Source organism: Aspergillus flavus, chromosome 4 (assembly GCF_009017415.1).
Source record: "Aspergillus flavus chromosome 4, complete sequence".
NCBI lineage: Eukaryota > Fungi > Ascomycota > Eurotiomycetes > Eurotiales > Aspergillaceae > Aspergillus > Aspergillus flavus.
Window position 1 is genome coordinate 1224257 of NC_092405.1, and position 22690 is coordinate 1246946.

The 22690-nt window shown below is 48.9% G+C and overlaps 9 protein-coding genes across 9 annotated transcripts; 4 read left to right on the forward strand and 5 right to left on the reverse strand.

Moving 5' to 3' along the window:
- Window positions 1-170: 170 nt before the first annotated feature.
- F9C07_2069252 (ASST-domain-containing protein) lies at window positions 171-5726 on the reverse strand (the record flags this gene model as incomplete). Its single annotated transcript, XM_041291748.2, has 8 exons — window positions 171-840; window positions 891-1186; window positions 1236-1417; window positions 1468-2362; window positions 3556-3824; window positions 3892-5316; window positions 5437-5569; window positions 5652-5726. 8 exons carry the CDS (start codon window positions 5724-5726, stop codon window positions 171-173), a joined length of 3945 nt encoding a protein of 1314 aa, XP_041145916.2.
- Window positions 5727-8214: 2488 nt separating this feature from the next.
- On the reverse strand, window positions 8215-9189 carry F9C07_3621 (putative NAD dependent epimerase/dehydratase; the record flags this gene model as incomplete). The annotated part of the gene is made up of 3 exons (XM_041291750.1): window positions 8215-8650; window positions 8708-8811; window positions 8872-9189. The coding sequence occupies 3 exons, from the start codon at window positions 9187-9189 to the stop codon at window positions 8215-8217; spliced, it is 858 nt and encodes a 285-aa protein (XP_041145918.1).
- A 3036-nt stretch (window positions 9190-12225) lies between these two features.
- Window positions 12226-12953, reverse strand: F9C07_3622 (AP-2 complex subunit sigma; the record flags this gene model as incomplete). The annotated part of the gene is made up of 5 exons (XM_041291751.1): window positions 12226-12327; window positions 12434-12664; window positions 12730-12759; window positions 12821-12860; window positions 12919-12953. The coding sequence occupies 5 exons, from the start codon at window positions 12951-12953 to the stop codon at window positions 12226-12228; spliced, it is 438 nt and encodes a 145-aa protein (XP_041145919.1).
- A 572-nt stretch (window positions 12954-13525) lies between these two features.
- On the forward strand, window positions 13526-14188 carry F9C07_3623 (uncharacterized protein; the record flags this gene model as incomplete). Its single annotated transcript, XM_041291741.1, has 2 exons — window positions 13526-14068; window positions 14135-14188. The coding sequence occupies 2 exons, from the start codon at window positions 13526-13528 to the stop codon at window positions 14186-14188; spliced, it is 597 nt and encodes a 198-aa protein (XP_041145920.1).
- Window positions 14189-14336: 148 nt separating this feature from the next.
- On the reverse strand, window positions 14337-15325 carry F9C07_3624 (tetrapyrrole methylase; the record flags this gene model as incomplete). The annotated part of the gene is made up of 3 exons (XM_041291752.1): window positions 14337-14934; window positions 14990-15114; window positions 15191-15325. 3 exons carry the CDS (start codon window positions 15323-15325, stop codon window positions 14337-14339), a joined length of 858 nt encoding a protein of 285 aa, XP_041145921.1.
- A 303-nt stretch (window positions 15326-15628) lies between these two features.
- Window positions 15629-17125, forward strand: F9C07_2232271 (putative SAGA-like transcriptional regulatory complex subunit Spt3; the record flags this gene model as incomplete). Its single annotated transcript, XM_041285759.2, has 3 exons — window positions 15629-15673; window positions 16125-16214; window positions 16265-17125. The coding sequence occupies 3 exons, from the start codon at window positions 15629-15631 to the stop codon at window positions 17123-17125; spliced, it is 996 nt and encodes a 331-aa protein (XP_041145922.2).
- Window positions 17126-17527: 402 nt separating this feature from the next.
- On the reverse strand, window positions 17528-18292 carry F9C07_3626 (blue light-inducible protein Bli-3; the record flags this gene model as incomplete). Its single annotated transcript, XM_041291753.2, has 2 exons — window positions 17528-17980; window positions 18095-18292. 2 exons carry the CDS (start codon window positions 18290-18292, stop codon window positions 17528-17530), a joined length of 651 nt encoding a protein of 216 aa, XP_041145923.2.
- A 103-nt stretch (window positions 18293-18395) lies between these two features.
- F9C07_2283220 (kinase-like domain-containing protein) lies at window positions 18396-20123 on the forward strand. The gene is made up of 2 exons (XM_041285760.2): window positions 18396-18995; window positions 19088-20123. The coding sequence occupies exon 2, from the start codon at window positions 19140-19142 to the stop codon at window positions 19980-19982; it is 843 nt and encodes a 280-aa protein (XP_041145924.1). The 5' UTR covers window positions 18396-18995; window positions 19088-19139; the 3' UTR covers window positions 19983-20123.
- Window positions 20124-21055: 932 nt separating this feature from the next.
- F9C07_3628 (histidine phosphatase superfamily) lies at window positions 21056-21694 on the forward strand (the record flags this gene model as incomplete). The annotated part of the gene is made up of 1 exon (XM_041285761.1): window positions 21056-21694. The coding sequence occupies one exon, from the start codon at window positions 21056-21058 to the stop codon at window positions 21692-21694; it is 639 nt and encodes a 212-aa protein (XP_041145925.1).
- Between the last annotated feature and the right edge of the window lie 996 nt (window positions 21695-22690).

Sequence of the window (22690 nt, forward strand, 5' to 3'; positions counted from 1 at the left end):
GCAGTGGTAAAGGAAAGAAGAGAACCAACCGGGCACCAGCTATGCATGTGTCCCCATATGTACAGTAAGCTGAGATAAGGATAAAACCAATATAGACGAGACAGGATATAAGCCGAAGAAACCAAGGAAACCTGGATGCAAATGTTGTAGGAAATAACAATGAAATCTGATTAATGACGGTCATTGAACTCGTCCTCCTCTCCGGGGAGGATAATCTCATGGCCGGATCCCTCGTACACGAAGATGGCCGCAACGCATCCGAACACGGACACCAGGGCGATCAGCCACCAGGCGAACCCGACCGTGCCGATCTCTAGACCGTATCCGTACCACGACCCGGAAAAGATGGGCCCAATGGTACGGAAGGCGGAGGACACCGACTGGCCGATCCCGTGGATGGTGCCCAGCACCGAAGGATGTGGCGAGCAGTTGTTCAGCAAGATGATCGAGGTCGGTAGCGTAAAGGTACGGGCCGTGACTTGCAGGAAAAGGACAACAATGATGGAAAACCACACCCACGGCCCGTTGGCCTGTCCCGGGGGTGGTGCGCTGGACGGGGCAAGTGCGATATACGGGGCAAACGCATAAGCCAGGGGGAACAACGTCAAGAAGTACTGATAACTCTTGGCCGTTCCCAGGCGACTGTTGATTGCGGGATACACCGTGAACTGGAGGAGCATGCCGATGACACCCAGAATAGCCGTGGCAAATCCGACGCTCTGAGGCAACATACCCAGTCCTCCAGTGAAGATGAATGGCAGCCTCTGAGCAGGGGCGGCGGGGTCATTGGAATCATAACGGGGAGACGACAGGAAGAGCAGCCAGAGGTTGTTGAATGCACTGTATTGGTCAGTCGATGTACCCAACGCACGCAAGATGATTGAACCTACCCCATCTGGAAATCGAAGAAGGCCTGCGCCAAAAGCGTACACAGCACGTTCTTCGTCCACAGTCTGTGGAAAGGCAACGTGCGCTTGTGGCGCGGCTTGGCCGCCTTCTCTTCCAGTTCGTAGCTCTCGGTAGGATCGCGGCGATTGCTCAACAGAGGGCCTTCCTCGTCGTAATCGGCGAAAGGCAGACGCTGGTACAACGGGGACGAAGAAGGAACGACAGCACGGATACCGCGGGCGAAGATCCTCGCGGTGAAAACACCCAAGCCTGGTTTGCCTTTGCACGCTTCCAATGTCTGGTCCGAAAATTAGCTCGACTCGTGGCCCGTTGGTGATTAACCTTACCTCTTCCAAGCCGATACCAACACAGAACGCAGCAAAAGAGAGGAAAACAGCATTGGCCAACATCGGCAGTGCATAAGGATAGCGCTCGAGCCATTGTACACCATTCGCTCCGCCAAAAGAAGAGTTAGGGCCGAACAACGCAGGATAACTGCGCACCGGATCGGCGAGCATACCACCCATAACTGATCCCATTAGTTGCTTCTCATATACACCGGATCACGAGCAAACTCACCAGGTCCGAACAAAGAAGCAATGTTAAATCCAATCGGTAAAATCAGAAACGCGCGAGAATGATATTTCTTCTCCTTGACGTTCTCCGCAATCATGGTCCGAATAATACCCACCGTACCATTGATGGCACCGCCGAATGAACGCCAGAACACGGCCTGCGCGAACGACGTAGCAAAGGCGACACCCAGACACGACACCGCCGTCCCCAAAAGACCAACTAAAAGGACGAACTTCCGTCCACCCCATTCAGCATCCGCCACGCGACCCCAGGGAATCGCCGTGGCGAACTGGGCGGCGGTAAAGGCACCTTGGAGGATACCGGCCTGGGTAGACACATCTGCGTCAGAAAGGCCCTCGTCAAAGGACTTGAGCTGGTAGAACATGTACGCCTGCAACGAGGCAATCTGCAAAAAATCAAATACACGACATAACCCTAACAATGCTAATTGCTTCTTCCGCGGCAGGGTCATCCAAGTGACGGGCCCTGGACGCGGAGGCGGGTCGGCGGAAAACTGTTGCGGTTGCATGAAGGAGGCCTGGGCGTGGCTCTGTGAACGGTTGCGGGCATGGCCAGATTGCTCAAAGGAGGTGTTTCTCAGAGCCATCCTATCGTCGGAGTCGTCGCCGTATCGGTCCGATGAGCCCTCGGAAAGGTCGGCGAGGGAGATATTGGACTCGCGACGACGACGCTGCTGGGCAGGGAAATCTAGCGGAGAGGGTTCGCCTCCGTCGTGACCGGATGTCCAAGAAGTGGTCCGGGTATGACGGGCATTCCGATTTTTGGAGTTAGAGTGTGAAAAAGTGCGTTGATGTGTCGGCGTCAACGCGGGGGTGGGAACGGGAGAGTTGCTCGACGTTGAGATAGATCTCAGGCGACTACTTTGTTGTAGGTCAAGCTTTGGAACAGGCATCGAGGGCGGAATCTCCCAGAGGCTGTGATAGGGCGCCAAGTGTCGGAGACTACGTCAAAGGATGTGAGACCGTGGGATGTGAGAAAGAGGGGTCCCAAAATAGTAGTTTCGTTTAGTATATCGATTTGGATGATAAGCCGGGACTATGACCGCATGCGTGGTTTTTCTTTCTTGTTGGCCTTGATTGATGGAGATAAACATCAATAGACCAATGCAACTAAACAGCAAAGTAAATAAATAAATAAATAAATAAACAATAAATTCAAAATGCCATAAAAGAGTGAATGGGAAGAGGAAGAGAAAGTCACACGATAAGGGAAAGGGAAAAAAAAAATGATTGAGGTTGGCGATGGCAGTAGTAAAGGAGACAGACCAGAGTGAAATCCAATACCATTCGTTACTCTTCTGTACTGTCCGATCGACAACTGCATGGAGATTGCGACGCTCGTCTCCACTGCTTGGCTGATAAATATTCAGTGCATTATTTTATTTTATGTTTCTTTTTTTTAAAAAAATTTCCAGAATTTATCCCTCACAACCTTTTTTTTTTTTTTTTTCAAATATTGTTTTTCCCCAATTCCTCTTCCTTAATTAATCTATAACTCGTTTCAATCACGCTTCCTTCCGACCAGTAGCCGAAACGCATCCACGGTTCCCCATTCGAACTTGGAACGTTTCATGAGACGTAAAATGTTTTCAGGGCTGACACTATTTGACCACCAAAGCATACGTATTGTCTGCCCTCCTGACAGGAACGAGTACGACATCACATACATCATCCGCGACGTAGATAGTAAGCTTTTTATTTATTTTTGTGTTCTGCAGGTTCCCAGTTTATCCTCTAGCGAATGAGCCACATTCTGTGATTGGAGGACGAGCCAGCGGAAATTCTGCTCCGCATGGAGTACCAGTACTGGATAAGTAGTTAGTGGTTCGGCCCTGTGTTTTGTCACCCTGTGACGCGCGTATGTAATCTATCCCGGTATGGTATTGTTATCCTGGTACCGGGCATCCGAGTGTCTGTATACTTACTTCAGTGTAGTTATCTATTCCTCACGATGGTCAAAGCATACTTCACAGGGATGATATTGGGGTATAATATTTTCAAACATTAATTTACAATAAAGTAAGACAAGTAATATAGGGTGTCAAGCTATGAAAGCCTAATCCTAGGATACATCTTCGTTCCTGCTCGAATCTGGCTCCCTCAAGGGGAAATAGTGTGGTCCGTCGGATGCTCCGGTCCATCGCCGCCAATGCCACCACGGCATGTCGCTCATCTCGTCCGGCTGTTTTCGTTCGTCGATAGCATCGTCCAATGGTTCGAATGATCTGCGCTCTTTCACCGGGTAGGCATGAGGGCGTTGCAGTCGACACTTTCGAACCACCATGTAAACCCCAATCGCGGCAACACCAACCGCCAGCACAGGGACAAACCATCCGCGATCTGGGAACCCCTCCGTAGTTAGTTTCTATATCTTTCACTTGCGGTCTAGAGTAAAAAAAAGGCTCACCGTATGCAATCTTCAATGTCTCCTTGGCTTCATCCAAAGGCTGTGACGCCGGTTCTGAAGACTCGCCCCAGTCGTAATGGGCTTCCGGGTTCTCGGGATCGACCCAGGGCACAGTGGTGAGACCCAGTGGAGGGATGAATGCGCTGGCTCCCTCTTCACCAGGGAGTCCATACGCCTGAGCATTTTCGCACATGTCGTTCGCGCAGTATTGTTGGAGTTCCCTGGAAGGCGTAAACGTAAACTTATGCCGCGACTTGCCCAACACCTTGCCCTCGAGATCTACGGCCTCCGCGTACGTCCATGGGTAGTAATGCGGGAAGGTGTAACTTGTTTCGAATCCCTTCTTCGTCACCTGGTTCAACAACGCATACGGGCCCGTCATGTTCATCGCCCCGTAGAACCGCCAGTATCTCACTCGTGTTGCGCCGTTCCAACTGACGTACAAGGTAAGTGAGGAGAACGGCTCGGTCGATCGAGAATAAGTCCACAGAGCGGGCACGTCCGTCGGCATCCCGTCCCACTGGAATTTCTGAGCGCGATAGTTCATGATCCTATCCTTATCAATGTATCCCCACAGCAGCAGGTTGCCGTTCTGGTCATGCTCGGAGATGTACGCATTGTTCCCCCATCCGATAAATACATTGTGGTTCGGCAACACCTGCATGTTGCCCTGACTCGAGCTGAGCATGTTGTTGTTTAGTGGGGCATATTCGTGCAGCTGAGTGGCGGTCTTAGCCACATGGTCGATCAAAATGAGCATACCGGAGGAATATTCGTGTGTTTTGTTGAACCCGTTGAAGCCGTTATTATACAAGGAAAGGAGGGTGTGGGTGCCGTTTTCGTTCAGGAATCGTGCGTCGTGTTGCTGGGAGAAGCTAAAGTTGATATTCGTGAAGGACGGGTTGGCGCCGTGCAACTGCCAGATCACTGACCCATTCTGGCCGGAAATTTTGTAGATCGCGCTCGTGTGTCGTGACGAGATCAGGTAATCACCTTCCTGATTCTTATCGATGGAGTTGATGTGAAAATAATCCCACGGGGAGCGCGGATCCAGCCCCGTTCCCGAAGTGTCAGTATGACCAGGATAGGTGTAGCTAACTGTAGGGTCAACATGGTCAAGCGACTTCCACTCAAACAGCACCTCGTTGGTTTCCACGTCCACTTCCTGGAAGATGCTCTCCATCAACCATCCCATACCAGTCTTGACATTCCATAAGCTCATGTCGAACTGGCGCTGTTGATACACAGTCAGAAGTGCTGTCTTGCCGTCGTTAATGGGTAAAAACTCATGCATATCGCTCGACGCCATTCCGCCCCCCGGGACGACAGTCTTCACGGTGCGATACCGATTGTCCATGATGACGCCATGGCCCCGGCAGTATCCATTCTGTTGAGCACCTTGGAAGAAACAAAGATGGTCTTCCCCTTTGTATTTGCATACATGCATGCCGTGTGCGTTGCCGGGACCGGAACTTCCCCAACCGCTCCATACTAGGTTCTGCGATGGTGTCAGCGAGAGCAACTCGATGGGAAAACGGAAATGACGTACGCCCTCATTATCATAAATATAAGGACCTGAGTTAGCCGCTTCATACGGGCCGACAAAGATATATCCTGGAGTAACCTTGCCGGGAACGCTGTGCTCTATCGTGAGGGCCGGGGGATATAAATCGGGTCTCTATATTGCGACAGAACGGTTAGCTAATTCTATGGACAACCCCATGAAGTTCGATGCACAAGCTGTCTTTCTGTGAACTTACCGATCGAAATACAGAATCTATCTCTGCGAAGACCCCCGGCAAACAGCAGAGTAACCCGACCAAAAGAGCGGCCATTATGCGGAAGGAAGACAAAGACGCAGATCCACCCGGCATGATGTCAGTAACGACCACCATCGATCCTTCGCATTACCACCTCGTCCCTGGGCACTGGGAAGAGAAAAGCCGAGCGAAATAAGAGACCCAAGCACAGTGGGAATCGCTATAGGTGAGAGACATAAGATCCCATGAAATCTGATAGTGGCAGAAGGTTATGGGGAGTCCAAGATACTTGGAGACAGGATCCGCCGGATCGTAACTCAAAAAAGCTGAGACCATCAGGAGTGTTTCCAATTGGCATCCACTTTGCCCAAGTGGACCTCAAGCCAGGGATTCATTGTTCTTTGGAGCATACGTGAAGTATGCGCAGACTTTCATTGGTGAGTGGCCGGCAGTTGGCCGACATACCGATTGGATTGGCGCTGTCACTTCTGCCAGTCAGTGCTTCTATGTTAATCTCTTTCCTTTCGTGCATATTATATTAACATCGCCCGGTCTATCGGATGCAGTCTCTCTAGTGTGTCACCGAAGTCGGCCGTGGCATGGTGTTCTCCCATAACGAAAACAAAGAGGCGCTAATCAACACGGTGTCTGTCTCCGGATACTCCAACCAATCCGGAAGTTTTTCAAACTCCTCCGAAACGGAGATGTTCGCCCCTTCATAGCTCAATGACTCGTAAACTTCTCCTAGACTATCGGTAGATGCTGACGATGTCGATAATTAGTCCCGTCCACGAACTGCAGCCTTTTCTGCATCCATCAAGCCACCCAACGTAATCCCCATGGTGGCTGATAACGCACGCAGATAATAGTCGCCTCTTAGTCTACTACAGGTGCAAACTCAAACTGGCGTTCGTCACCTAGCGAGAGGTAAACCGACAAGACCAGAGATTAGCCGGTGCAAAGAATACGTAGACCTCTACGTAAGGTCCGGTGTAGTTAGTGATATGTAGAAACCATACTAGGCCCCATCGGTGCTAGAAGGTGTAAGTACGGAAGAAATACACCGCCGAGCAGTCGGGTATAGATTACCCCCTGTACGAACCGGTTCCAGTAATCCCCACTTCGAAACAGTTTTTTCTTCTAAACGCCGACACTAGGTCATTATCAGCTAGTCCGACCGCAAACTTAGTTTGGAGTAATGCCGAGAAATCTAACATTCTACCCGACTGTGGCTTTTCCTCTACGCGCCGCAGGCTTTGGAGCTCCAGCGCCACGTCACGGCCAGACTTGGGGAGTGGGGAGAACATCCACTCGAAACTTCAGGAAGGCCTGGCTGTGGCTTCGCTTCGCATGCAAGTTACGGATCGGTCACTGTTTTGAAATTCACTGTATCACTGTATGTCCTCCTCCGCACAGTTTCCGGGCTACAGGAGTCACACAACTTACCTCTATTACTATCCTGGTCGTTAAAAGATCGACCTTCAGGAGGATAATACGTACAGTTATGCTGATCTGGGGTTGGGACCTGAATCAAACCTACCTTGCAGTCCTACACTCAGACATCCATCCATCTCGAGTCAATACACACTGGTGTGTACGGTAACGTATAACAAACAGTGAACCAAATTCTTGGGTTTTGTGATGGGTCGTTCCCCCCCTGACAAACCTGTTCAAGGTCCGAATAGATGGACTTGACACCCAAATCACCAATTTGTTTCCACCCAGGGAGATCTCGCTTTGGGTATATTGGCCGTTGCAGCTTGTCGCTGGATATATAGTTCGCCACGTGCCTCTATCAGACGCGCATAACGGCTATGTTTAGAAGAACAAGTAGACAACCCCTGTTACTATGTATAACACAAGCTGGCAAAATCGACTCTCCTGCCGACATCCCGCGGCGATATTTGTACAGCGTCAATGCCGGCTGCCAAGCCTACTGTCAAATAGGAGGTTGGTTTCGAGAAACGGATACAACCAATAATACTATTTTGACCATAGCGGTTGATCCACTTCCAATACCCTATTATCCTAGCCAAGCAAACGGCGCCAAAGCCACTGGATCTTGGCCACCCACCAGGCCACTCCGTCCGATGTCCCCCGGTATTACAACAGGGAGCGAGCGCCGAAATCATCCCGCAGTAGTCTGGCCTTGTAGGGCGCTTCAGCCCTCTCAACGATGCCAAGACGGTTCCCTTGCTCTGGTGTACACAAAGTTTGTGAGAAAAATGTTGTGCGACATCCCTTCCCGTGCCCATGCCAAGATGTCATGAACCTCTTTGCGCCAGGCAACAACAATTCTCATAGGGGCCCTTGCGGCAGGAGACCCCTGAGGCCAAGTGCCAAGAGATACTTCCCTTCCTAGTACCAAGGGACTAACGATCGAGGAGTGAACCGACACGGTGGTCAATGAACTCGTTTGGTTGGATATTATATATACTAGAGAAAAGACAAAGACGCTAGCCAAGAAAATTGTACAGGAACCATGTTTTGGAACAAGAGAAGCCATGAGTTGCGCCCAGCGCATACCATAACACCCAAAAAAGAAACAAAGAAGAAAAGTCGTTCACCGACAGAAGCGCTTGAAAGCCATAGTAGCGGCCAATCCGGTCGCCAGGAGCGCTCCACCCATCGTGACAGCTTGCAGGGCAGCGTTCATCATCTGGTGCCTATTGCGGGTACGGCAACGCTTGAAGAAATCGGCCATGTCATTTCCACGGGGAAATGGAGTATCGGGGACATCTTCTCCCAGAAATTCACACAGAGGGCCCCAGCCATCGCTGATCTTGTACTCCAACAGGCGCTCAGGTGGGACCAGGCTGCGGACTTCGTCGACGTGATCCTGGTACACCTGCTTGCCCTTGTTGGGGAAGTCCCCGCGGAAGAAGGTCTCGAAAAACTTGTTCAACATAGGGTAGTACATGCTGGCAGCCCAGCTGAAGTTCGAAACAAAGCTGTGTTCAGGATCGCTCACACGCCAAAAGACAGTCTTCATGACAGATCTGTTGGATACCAGTTAGCGGATAAATCACCTCAGATCTATTCCAGTGTCAACTTACGCATGCCACGAGTCCACATCACGAGTAGTCAATATAACCTTAGCATTAGGGTAGGCTTCAATCAACTCTTTAGCAAAAGCACAGGCGGGCCAATCGCAGACAGCCTATACACACAAGATCAGTCGTCATTCCATTGCCTGTCTGATTGGTAACCCGAATCTCACCTGACACTCTCCCAGCAACTGGTCCCATTCCTTCCTTCCAAACTCACCCACACCATCATACTTGGCGAGTAGGGCATCGTGCCACATCAAGCAGTCAGGAGGGTTCTCCACACTAGCGGACATCATATGGTAGCACTTCAGGTATCCGAGGCGCTCCAGAGCGATGCGGAGAGATGCTGTTCCCGTTCTTCCAACGCCGAGTGCCAGCACCTTCATGGGCACGGTCCGGTGGCACTTGCGCCTGTCAATACATGTGTCGTCTGTGAAGACATCGGTCCAGGGCTGAGGAGCAAGATTGTCCGAGTAGGTCAAAGACATGCTGATTGATGGACAAATGAGGTTCGTAGATGGGTATATATAGATTGTATTATAATGTGTATTCAAGAGACGGTGGGTCTTCAAAAGATGAAGGTCTAGTAATGGAGAAACGAAGGATAACTCCCAAGATTGAAGGGAAAGTAAGTATACGAGAGAAATGAGAAAAGAAAGAGTTTCTGAGGGTAAAGGCTTGATTTAAAAGAAGGAAACAGAGAAACCTGGTGTTGACAAAGAGATGAAAAGGAGACTGGGGAGGAGATTGATAATAAAAGTCATATACTACTGAAGAGGAGATAATCGTTAGCTCATTAGCGCCGGGATGTACCAAGAAATCTCCATCTCAGGTAATTAAAAAAGAACAGTGGCAACTCATTCGTACTTGTGTACGCGATGCACACTCGATATGGATACTCGTGGTCGTAATCAAAAAACGATAAATAATTTCCCTCTCCTGAATCTTGGCAAAACCCCATTCTCCCTTTTTTTTACCTTTCTAGCCTTTTTTTCTAATTCTGTTCTGGCACTTTCATCCTCTCAGATGCTGTCCTGCTTCCTGTGTGGGTCTGCCGCCCACGTTTGGGCCAAATCAGTTGCGGCAGTTAAAGAGTAGAATCCATAGAACTGAAGAGGCTTTCCTCGGCAGGGCGAACCCAAGACGTCAGTGGGTGACGCTCATCGAAAGTTAACGATTGTCAGGGGGTGGGGGTTGTTCCTTGGTTGACTCCGTAGGTAGTGCATGAAAATCACCCAGGATGGCCGGTCCTCATCGTGTATTGGCCTCCAGAGAACAGTCTCCTGATTGTCATGTTTCTGTGACGGACAGGCGGGACGAAGAATGGAGAATGGAAACCGTGCCAAGATTTACCGGCGACGAGCGCACTGATCGGCCGCGTAGCCTTTAATTCGCCGATCGCTGGGATTCGGGGATTGGATGAAGAAGCCTGAGGCCGCTCCGGTCTAGAAATTCAAACCCGCCCACTCCGCTTCGTTGATTGGTGGATCCCCCGACAAGACGACGCGTACCTTTCTCCAGACATTCGAAATCCATGCATAATGCACAATCCTGAAACGTACTCGCCTCTCCACAGCCCGCAACAATCGCATTCGCTCCTCGTTTCCGTTTTGCTTCGCTGTTCCATTATCTTACCCCTCAATCTTTTCTTTCCTCTTTCGTAACGGCCATTGTTGATTAATGTTAAAGGTCATTTCTGGAAAGTTGTTGCTGCTGAGGCCGTATCAGATGTGTATCAAGCCTGTGCCCATGGGTCCGTGGGGTATGTCAACGATGCTGATCGAGATAGATAGTCCGTCCACTAACGTTAGGATGCACTGTCCACCTTCCATTGTCCACCTAAGCGGTCAATCCACCTCGGTGGAAACCACAGCCGTCGGACTTCGTAAGAATCCCGATGACGACAAATCAAACTGAATTCCAATTCGGCAATAGCCTGTCATTGGTGAACACCTGATCCAACATGTCCAGTGGCCAATTTCCTGTACCGGGAATTGTGATCCTAATTGGTACCATTGAGCATGACTCGTTTAGCCATTTAGCCTATCGGTGAAACGATCAGTCGATTATCCCTGGGCCAGCTTAGGTGGGAGCTGTAATAATCAGTCGGAAATAACCAAGTTGACAAGCCCACTGATTTGCGTGTGGCCAACTGAGCTCCATATCTCCGCTTGGATACTTTCCACCATACTTTCCAGCACTGTACTGGTCTTTCCAGTAGATCGCCCGCACTGAAGGTATCCTGTGATTCTAGGTAGATAGACCCTACAGGGCTTGTTTCCAGATCACTCAATCAATACCCATATCCTGGAGGTAATCATTGCCCGACGGAGATCGACTCGGTGTTCCGAGTTAATCATCTCATCAAGTACCTGCAATGCCAAGACGGCTTATCTTCTGGTGCTCGATCAACGAGGCAAGTATCCTCGCCTTCTTATGACGATCATCGCCAGCTTCCACATTTTTCCCTGTTCCGTCCGGAGTCCATCACTGACCCGCCGGTGAAGACCGTTTCCGAGACGTGTGCCGTTTGTTCCTCTAATCAGACGGGGGAGTGCGATGGCTCTAGAAACTGGCAAGTATTCGTATGTATCCAACTGTACAGGTATGTATCACGGTTGAAATGGACTATGGGCGATAGTAGGGTGGTGTAATTCCCTTTGATCCTCTTCTTGCTGCAGTGATGTCGCATAGACATGTGATGGTCGATTAGTACTTCGTACTAAACGAAAGTGACTTCCATATCGAGAATGGCTGGTCAGGTGATGGCAAGCTGGTGCTCCTCAGTATAGTTGTATGCAAAGTCGGATTCCTGATGAGATGAGAACCTCACTTGGAAAGGTGTTACGGGTAGGAAAGAAGAGAAAGGGAAGGGAAGACATCAGCACCAGTCATCATAATCAGTAATTCATTGTGTAACACAGGAGGTCGTCCCCTTTTAAAGGAAATTGACGCCAAGAACTAATATTGCACTCGCAATCGCACGTCTTGATCACCTCACTGCAACTATGTCTACTCGAGTATAATCTACCAAGGGTCTGAAGACTACCAAGAAACAACCTTTAGACGTTATTTGAGCTTAAATGACAGATGTGGTCGGTCTCGTGCAGTGAGTGGACCGGTGTGAGATGTTGTCTCCGCTCGCAGGCATCACGGCAGTGATTTCGGCTGTTGAGTTACCTGCCCTTTCTATATGTATCCGAGCTGTCATATCACGGCGGAAATAACGTGACTCAAGAGCCTCTGGTCCGTTACGCAGTGGTCATATGTTATTCATGATATGATATTTTTAGGTAAACAAAATAAATTTGCTTTCCATAGGGTATTATCGTTGACATTAGATAAACAAAGCCACCATAGGACCCTCTATCAACATGGATGGCAATAGTTGCAAGCGCAGCGCCCTGATATATGTTAATCCTTCAAACCAATAACTCCGGATGGCCATCCCGTGGCCATTTCAATGCTATAATATCCAGAACAAAGTCTATCCTACCCACTCTCCCTACAGGCGGAAAGCTGTCTCACTCCAGTTTGTCCAAATGTTCCAGCCTCGTCAATACGACTTGCTTGCTTGTCTCTTCAATTTCACCTGCCAGAAATACTTCGTCTAGAATCGCGTACACCTGTACCAATCATTTGTCAGCCTTCGCTCCTTGTCGCATCTTGGCAGTATATCGATCCATCATAATATCTTCTGATGCCCACCACCGCCGAGAGAGCCCAACGCACCTTGTAGAAATTGAACACTAGATCCAGCTCGCACACATTCCCAAAGAACTGATCTAGAACTTCGACAAAGAAATGGATGGCCTCGAGATACGCCAGTTCATTATCGGTAGCATCGACACAGGCGCAAAAGAACAGCCCCGCATATCTCCGGTAGACGATCTTCGTACTCCGCTTGAACTCGACAAAGTTGGATTGATATTTCTGATCTCTTGGTGCTACCAGGCGATGGACCTGAGGCAATTGGTCAGTTCGCCGGCCCAGCGGTAACAATGGGATTGTCGCAAGTCGTCACGAACCTCGCCTTTGAGCTTGACTTTCTCCTCATCCTGCGCAAAACCGTTGTCAGCTAATGCTACACGATCTCGGAAGAGTTACTGGAGAACTTACGCTGTACGGCGCATACCATTTTGCAAGGCGTGTTTTGCCCCTATCCGCTCACTTAGCATTATAGATCGTTCGATCTAGATGTAGATAGGAGTACTCACTGTCGGTTCTGGACCAATATGAATGAAAGAACCATCCCGCCTGAAGAAATAGCGGTATGCCGATATCGATTGTGGCGTTGGGCTATGCCGCAGTTGGGTTCATCCGAATGTCTCCGCTTGGAGTCTGGAGTAATGAAGATGTCAAGGCCGAGACTCGATATTGCCGGATATCACCGCCTTTTGTTCGATCTATGCAGTGAACCAATGAGGGGGTTTAAGCATGACAAGAAAAAAACTAAAAATAATAATAATAATAGTAATAATGACAAGAAAAAAGAAACTTGTTTGTCAGCGGTCCTGTAGTCATTGTAAATACTGACAATAGTCCCTTCTTGATTTGGAATTGATTATATAAATAATTTCGAACTGTCCGTTAACTATGGGTTGACCTGTCAACTGTGCTAGTGCCAAGTGCCCTTATCCGCTGATTGATGATCAACTCATGTCGCAAACACACATTTCCTGCAGTCATCGTCACACACGATGAGCGCAGCAGCGTCTTTCCCCGGACAATATTAACATGACACCTTCCATCGAACACTCCGGTTTACTGAACCATTACCTCCCCCATTAGTATTTCCAGCCGCTACATTCCCAGCACTTCGCAATGCCGGTCTACATGCTATACGGCTTTAAGTGGCCGCGCGCCGGCTTCACTGGTATCCGAGTGTATATTGTCCTGCACAACCTGGAAGATGCGACAGCAGAGTATCTCCAAGCCCCAGTCACCACCCAGCTGCTCTTAGAGTCGTTCGCAAAGACAGAACCGGGTATCGTATCCCGTCTCCCGGACCTCCGATTTATTGAGCAGTATGACCCCGACGATACCAGCGATGAGGCCGTCAGCAAGCCATATGCCTATGTCGCGGCTAAAGTGATCACGATGCCAGAGTCGGGGGCACTTAGTTTGGATGCTGAGGAGCTGGTTAAGGAATCAGGGCTAGATGAAAATGCCATGGCGGCGTTGACAGAGATGCGAGATAAATATGCCGCTGGTGAGAAGATTGGCTGGTATATTGTGTATAACGGGGATCCGGAGAGATGGTTCCCCCAAATTGATGAGGACGACGATGAAAGTATGATGTACGATGATGAAGACGGAGAGGCTAGCGATTATGGCAGCGCATCACAACCCCCGTCAACTCCTACAGTAAGTGCTTCTTACATGGTTGCATGTTCTTGTTGTTGGCACGAGCTAATGTCGGTCATTTTCTAGACATTTTTTCCCCAAAAGTTGACGCAGTTCTTCGGCGCTAAGAAGGCCGCTTGAGATGATCATATGAGTGATGGGTGGCTATGCAATTTTCCTAACGCCCAATGACTGTTATTGTGTTCGTGAACATTGATTTTTGGATATTAGAGCCACGGCGTATTGGATCTATAAATCATTTTCATTTCGTTATAAGCTAAGCCCTACTTCATGAAGTAGCGCCGTAACCCTTCTGCCAACTGGCATCAAAAGTCGCTTTGTCCACGGCAAATTCTCGAATGTAGTCCTTCTCTAAGTCATGCGCCCTCCTTCCCAGGAGAACGAGACTGTGAAGAGGTGCGCCCATCTCGACCTCTGCCAATTCCTTCAGAGTTCCGACGACCAATTTCTGGTCCGGGGCTCCAACTCTCGCAGCTCCGACCGCGAGGCTGTCAGGTCCATAAACACCTTCCTTGCGCTCCTCCTCGGTCTCCAACATCTGACTGGCGCACTGCGCAACGGTCATATATCTCGGAGGCTCGTAGATCAGGCGTCCTCGGGCCATGTTCTCGTACGACTGCTCCTTGACCTTAATGTCCAAGAGCACGAGGGTGTGAAGGCCCAGTGAAATGTTCTCCTTAATCTTATCGTAGTATGACGAGGGCTTCCAGTTTTCTGTGAAGAAAACCATGCTGACAGTTTGACCGAAGTTATACAATTGCAGTCCCGTGCAACCAATACCGGACATGATCGATGCGTTCGGGATGACCTTAGATTCGATGCCCAGTTCACGGGCGCGCAGAACGAGGTCCGTATGGGTGGTGGCGCTGCATACACGTTAATTCACACCTCCCATAGCAATCGCGCAAAGCTGACACCTACCCAAAAGGATCGCCGACGACTAGGAATGCAACATCTGTTTTATCTGCTCCAGCGAGAATCTCATCGCTTCCGCTCTCGACCTTTTCACGGTCTGCTTCAATAACAGGACGTCCATAGAAAGCTTCCTACTGAACCAATTGACGACCTGGTTAGACAATTCCGTAGCAACAAATATCATCCGCCATGTGCAGAGACACTCACTAGTTTCTCTTTGTTGACGAGCAGAATACTTGTATATGCTTCGAGGTAGACCCTTTCCGCCCTTTTCACCACCTCTAAGCCTTTGACAGTAATGTCAGTCTCATCGGCAAGACCCAACCCAACGAGGTAGAGCATTGTGAGGGAATTAATTTGAATCAATGAATATAGTAACTGTGATAATCACGATCAAAATATTTCGCTATCACCCCACCAAATGCGGCGGGATGACGGGATGCGGGTAAAGAGTTGTTCCGGATATGGGGAGGTCACTAGACATCAAATCACGGGGATCCTTTGGACATCCCCATTGTTGCCTTTCGCGACCAACTTCAATTCACTCGTTTCGTGGCCCACAGTCTTGACACGATCATCTATCTGTATTGTAGTTGTTTTTTCAGGTCGTGAATGATGTTAATCTGTGATTTTTGATTCGCCAACATGTCGACCGATCGAACTCCGAAGTATCGGCAGGAAATCCAGCAGGTAAGCTCATACTATTCCTTATCTAGGTCTATCTAAGCCTCAAATTGTCTCTGTTTTCTTTTGTTTTATGCTTTTTGGACCGCTTGCGCAATTTAGGCTACATTCCAATAGTGTAACCATTTGTATATTTGACATCACAAGCTTATTCTTGCTGCTGCTATGGCGCAGTAAAGTCCATTGTGATGCGATTATTCGTCGTCTATAACTACCTATCCTGCTTGATATGCACTCTATGTTGTATTGTTTCACATAATACTCCATTCCCGCAGTCGGATTCATACTTCGACTTGCGTATCTCTCTTGGAAAAAACAACTGGGATAGCGCAAATCACCCGCATGTACCTGTGCTCCATCTATGCGTTTTCCCGACCACAACAACATGAAGAGAACCATCTCGGAGACAATATGAAAACAACAAGACTACTTTCAGCCTCACTGACACTATGACCAGATGATGTTCGTCTCTGGTGAGACTGCCGAGCCATCAGTGGAAACAACTACTCTGATAGAAGAGATCGTTCGCCAGCAAGTCGTTGAGATTGTATGAGCGCCCTCAGCCATCAAAGTACAGTTTACTCACATTCACTGCAGCTCGCACGAAGTACAACGCTGGCAACACGACGAGGTGTTCGCTCTATTTCGACTGACGATTTGATCTTTCTCATTCGACATGACAAGGCCAAGGTCTCGCGCCTGAAGACTTTCCTTTCCTGGAAAGATGTCCGCAAGAATGTCAAAGATTCAGATGACAAAGGCGGTGCCGACGCTGCTGAATTTGCAGGAGCCGATGACCCTCTTGCAGGGGGTGTCGTCGCTGGGCCGCAGGATGTCGCTTCGAAGCCGAAAAATAAGAGGGCCCGTGTTGGTCTCGCATGGGATGTGAACAGTTTCTACTCGGTCCAGGTTCCAGAGCGAGATGACGAGGAAGACGAAGAGGAGGAGGAGCAGAACTATGCAACCCTCCAGCGTCTTGCTGCAGCAGATGAACGAACCAAGCACATGACGAAGGAAGAGTACGTGTTTTGGTCCGAATGTCGTCAAGCATCCTTCACCTATCGTAAGAGCAAGCGTTTTCGTGAGTGGGCCGGTTTTGGTATCGTAACCGAATCGAAGCCCAACGACGATATTGTCGATATCCTTGGTTTCCTCACGTTCGAGATCGTCCAAACTTTGACCGAGGAAGCCCTTAAAGTTAAAGAACGCGAAGACCGAGAGAAGAATCGTCGAGGAGGTGCCGAAAATGACTCGGGCGAGACTAAGAAGCGTAAGCGCGAAACTGGCCTCTTCGATCCTCCTGAGGAGGGCCGAACACCGGTTGAACCGAAGCATATCCGTGAAGCATATCGTAAACTTCAAGCAACTCCGAACAAGAATATCGCAATGCTTCTCCACAATGGGCGCGTTCCAGCACGGATGCCTTTGAGACTGGTAAGCTCACTTATCCCACTTTGATGGTTTCTCCTAACATAACCTAGATTTAATGGGATGGCTTTATATTGAGCTTGTACCGGAAATGGTTGGACTTATACACACAAGATACCCACATGACGACTGTACGATATCGAGACTTCTTTTTCGTTTCCTTTGTTTACTATCCGGGGTACACCGTTTCGTTCCTTCAGCGGCCCCTGTACTATTTCGAACATCAATCAATCTTTTCGATTATCTGCACCATACTAGGCATTAATTCCTTTGATCCAATTCTAAGCACAGTCCCTAAGTGAACCGAGACCCATCACGAACATGCACATAATCAATCCTAAGAAGCCCTTCGCCCAGCGAAAATAAAGCCCTTATTTGTGCGTCCGGCGCCCCATCAACAAACCAGTCAGCACATACTCCCAACACATCAAGTTAAACCCCCATAAAAGAACAAAAGATAAAGGATAAAAACTCACACTCAGCCAACTCCTGCTCACTCAACTCCCGGATACTATTAATAGCCGGCACATCCCCCTTAGTAGCACTCTTGATCGTCTCAATCGCCTTCCCAAAGATACCCCTCGTGGCCACCGCATACGTCGCCAACTTCGCCTCCAACTTGATCACCCCAATCCTCGGATCCGACGGACTGCCATCATGAACCCCATCACCAAGATCACCCAACCAAGCCGGCAACGTCGGCGAATAATACTTCTCAATGAGAGCCTTGTCGGCAACGATCGATGCCGTTCCCGAAATAGACGCCCAGGATCCGCTAACTGGGTCTAGGAAGGACATGTTTACTTCGCTGGGGTTCGTGTTGATATCTAGGGTTTTGCTGGAGAAGAGGTTGATGTGGAAGAGAAGGTCGATGCCGCCGTGTTCCTTTTCAAAATATCTCAGTTTTAGTATACGGTATTATAACTTGGCTTGCGTATAAACTATGCCAGGGGAAGAGCGAAGGGAAGGGGGAACGGAAGAGAGAAGGGGAGAAAGTACCTTCCCAGCCAACGCCATGCATCTCGAGGTTAAGTATTCCGAGCCAGCGATCTTGGTTGTTAGCATGCCGAATTTGGCCTCGGAAATGAAGTCAACCAGGTCTTCGACCTTTTGGGCCAGGGGCGGGTCTTCGAGGCTTTTGGCCTTGTAGGGGTCGATGGGCTGTTCGCCTTTGCTGGTGTTGATTGTAGAGGACATCCTGGGCTGTTTTGTTTTATTGGAGTGTTTTATGATAATATAATTGAGTCTTGAATAGTTGTTTCTTGAGAGAGAGATAGTAATAGCCATCATTGTTTATATAGGGAGCTTTTGTATACTATGATGTATGATGATATGCCAAGTCTGGCGTAGGCATGACGTCAAAGCCCTAATTGGCATTCAGGGGACTTACTATGTAATATGTTGATTTTTATGACGTTTGTTGCGTTTCTTTCTGGGATGATCGAAAACCATCTACAAGGTATTGACCCGGTTTGTCATGGCGATGTACCGATGTTGTTATGGGCTGATAGATAATAGGGTTCATCCCCGAGAGGTCCTCGCAATCGATGCATCAACTTACTGCTTTGCCTATGTATGTTTTGCGTCTATTCCTTACGAGCCAGAACACCTGGATTTTGTTCCCGTCTACCCACCTCGTTTTATCGGCTAGACCTCCTAGTTTCCAGTTTTCATCGTCAGGACGGAAAGGTTGGAAGTGTTGATCACCCTTCATATCGCTGACAAACTCCGGAGGAATATGAGAGAAGAATAAATCTACCCAGGAGTCTTCCTTAGTTATGACAGGCGTGGCCGAGTATTCTGATAGATCGACAATAGTGTGGAGATTTAACAGCAAGACTGGCAGCAGAAGTAGAGTGAAAACTTCTGGAAATTGGTTCTTCGCATGATGAATATAAATGTATGATCTCGTGATCATGATTTCCCCCACTTGGCCTCAACTTTGCCTAATTGGTCAACCAACGACCAACTCACTTTTTGTAAACACTTTAGCATACCTGTTTTCACTCAAGACCTATATACAAAGCCTAGCCTTCTTGATAGAATGTCAAGAGAAACCGAATCAGAGGCTATCCGCCTCCCGACTGTCGCTGAGATCGAGGCCGCGACGGAAATCATAAGCAGCCCAGACACATCCGCCAAAGTCGTCCGGGTGAACAAGCATTTCGCAGTGAAAATGGGTCACGGCGTAACCCTAATGGAGGCCGAAAACTTGAAGTTTCTCGCAACAAACAGCAAAGTTCCAGTCCCAAGAGTCTACGCTGCCTTCAAGGACCCCGACACCAAGAAAACTTATATTATTATGCAATATCTCCATGGCGATAACCTTCAAAAATCCTTGCCATCCCTTACACAGGTGGAAAAAGCTACAATATGTAGCTTGATTAAAGACGCCATAACGGAGCTACGGAGTATACCGCCACCAGATTACTTGGGGATGTTGAATCGCCGGCCTTATCTTGACGGGGTGTTCTGGACTGAAGGTCTTATTCCCAAAATCTCAGGTCCCTTCGAGAATCAGGAAGACATGAATCTTGCCATCATCGAGAAACTTCGCCAGACAGAATCAGAGCCGTATATCCGATTGCTGCGGAACATGGTTAACCGGACTCTGAACGGCCACCGCACTGTTTTCACCCACGGTGACCTTCAGCCGAAGAATATTATGGTTGAAAAGCTCAGAGGTCGCGACGGAGGCCCGGAATTTAGGATCACGCTATTGGACTGGGAAAGCGCTGGATGGTATCCAGAGTTCTGGGATTTCTGCAACGCTACAATCGCTTGTAGATTCAAACCCGACTGGCTTGAACTTGTGCCTGATATACTGGATCAATACCCGGTGGAATTTCTCATGTTGCAGGTGGTGTATTCATCTGTGTTCTACTAGGTAGAGAGTTGTTCTACAACCAGCTTGTTTCTTCTGGATATAATATCAGAAATCTATAGAGATACACTTGAGTAGGAGATCAAGTATTCTAAAACTCTACAATGATAACTAGGATTGAAATATTATTAATCTCTATTATTCACTCTTCGATATTTTGAAAGTAAGCTTTAGATTTCTTAATTAGTAGTACATCTAGAGACTCAATAATTTATCTAGGTATCTCTCGGTTGGTCGGTTCAGGCGGGTCCCATATCTGTATAACATCCTTGAATGACTTTGCCTTCTGGGGAATAGCAACTTGCATATGGCCACAGGGCTATCAACCCGAGGACTGGAAGCCAGGAACATGGACGGAGTGTTTATATCTTTGCAACATTCTGCCCGATAAGTGTGATAATATCAGGGATAAACATCAGTAGCATTGTGAAAATACCAGGTATGTCGCACGACCTCGCCCAAGCATCCAAGAAGGGGCTCTTCTGCGCGTGCCAGGTCGGTTGCACCGGCATGGCTGCGCCAGCTCCGATGCAGGGCCCGTAAGAACGAGATAGGCCGCGACCGTGTCGGGAGCAGCATTTCATATTGGGTTACAATTCGACATACGGTAATCAGCTTTTTCAAAGCATGAGGAAACACACAGCGACCGTCGTTCAAGAGGCGATCGCGGTTATATCGACCTCTAGGATAGTGAGCTCATTCAGTTGAACAGTGGATTTAAGGTTGGAAATGCACCCGACACGGATCCAATAAGTGTTCGGGAACTGTTCAACATGTAACATACATCGCGGTCTGTCACCGCGAGCTTCTAATTGGCTGTTGCTTTTGGGGACCTGCTCGGGTTTAGTTCAAGAGGCCAACGTAGTTTCCTGGGAGGGTCCAGCCCATCCAAAAGATCTCCCAGTCTTCCTGGTCAACGGAGCTGATAATCATAGCGCTGCTCCGGGAGAAATATATCACGCAATACGCCACAGAAATTACCACTTCGGCCCGAGATTTGCCGAGGGCTGATTGAGCTGTATTTAGAGCTAGCAAGACCCTGGATGGACAGATAGTGAGCACTTTTGTTCCTCAATATGGCCTCGAAGGTCCATCTCGTCCGCCACGCAGAATCGGTCCACAATGTCACTCATGACTTCTCTCAGTTGGATCCTGAGTTGACCCCTCTTGGCCTTCAGCAAGCCACAGGGCTCGGCCAGCTATTCCCCTACGCCCCCCAAGTGGGTGTTATCATCACCTCTCCACTCAAACGAGCTGTTCAAACCACCCTCACGGCTTTTTCGCATATCCTTGATAAACGGTATTTCGACCCCGACTCTGGGTACGGAGTGGAGAATGGCGCAGTCCTTTTCTTGGAACCGGATTTGCAAGAGAGAAGTGCTCTTCCCTGTGATACGGGGTCCCCAACTAGGGTCCTGGACGCGGCTTTTCCGAGACTAGGTGTCCAGGATTTGGCTGAGGGTTGGCAAGTGAAAGAGGACTTCTATTCTCCCGCCGACGAAGCTGTGGAGGAGCGGGCGCAGAAGATGAGATCTCGTATTGCCGCAGTTTGTGAGGATCTTCAACACCAAGGACGGACGGACGTTGTGGTTGTAACTCATGGGGTGTTCATGAGATTCTTATTGGGAGACCCAAACATTGATCTGCCGAAAGCAGGCTGGAGGAGCTATGCTGTTGGGAATCACAGCTCCGATGTTGTTCTGTCGCCTCTCTAGTGACAGCTCGGTCTGCCTCACTGGTTACTTCCTGTGGCCTGAGCTTGATTCTGTGGAAGTGCCCCCCTCATTGTGGCTACTTCCGTGGACGAGTTTTCTACTCCAACACTCTTAGGAATTCTCTTAGGAACGATAGTTAACAAAGAAATGATGGCGCTGGAAGCAGCTCTGATGATCTTTATATCAATTATATCACTCTTCATCTGGATAGTCATTTGAATCCGTCTTCTACATGAGAAATTTGCCCTCAAATAACAGTGTTGGAATAGAAGACCTCTGGAAAGTTATGACACGGATCAACATTGGACAAACGTTTAACGAAGAAGGCCCACAAATGCTGCGGACCATAGAGCAGCACACGACGAGACGGCGAAAGACCGAACTTCTGGAACTTCTTAGGATGATCGACGGGGGAAAACCAGATCATCCAGCGTCAACTGAATACTCTGTTGTTTTATCCTTCATTCAGTAGTTGAAAAATGTCCATGTTCCTCACCATGCAGTTGTAGTTTGACTGACACCCTAGTTCCGAACGTATATCCCGCGTACCAGAGCAGCTCCGCATAGATTCGACGATCCCAGTAGCAGTATCAGATGGAGTGGACTGCCCTGGGCCCCGGATCCTACAGGTTGGATGCAATCTATAATTATCATGACTAGGAGAATCAATAGGATCACGTTGCTCTTTGTCAGATACTTGGTCCTCTGACAAAGCCACCGGATGATTAATGGCTGGGTTTGACAGTGATGAAGTACTCCCCACGGCAGCGGCCATATCCGACGGGCTTCTGTAGTCCATGCTCAATGAACTTAGTTGCGCGAAACCATTGCTGACTGTATTTGAATTGGGAGACTTCCTTGTGTGTGGCCTCACTTGTCTGCCTGACCGAAACCATTGCAGAACCTCCTCGCGGCAGATACTAACTCTGCCTTCCGAGGTGCAGGCTAAACTGCATGCCAGGGCGAAAGAGATATATATATCATTGCTCGATCGTG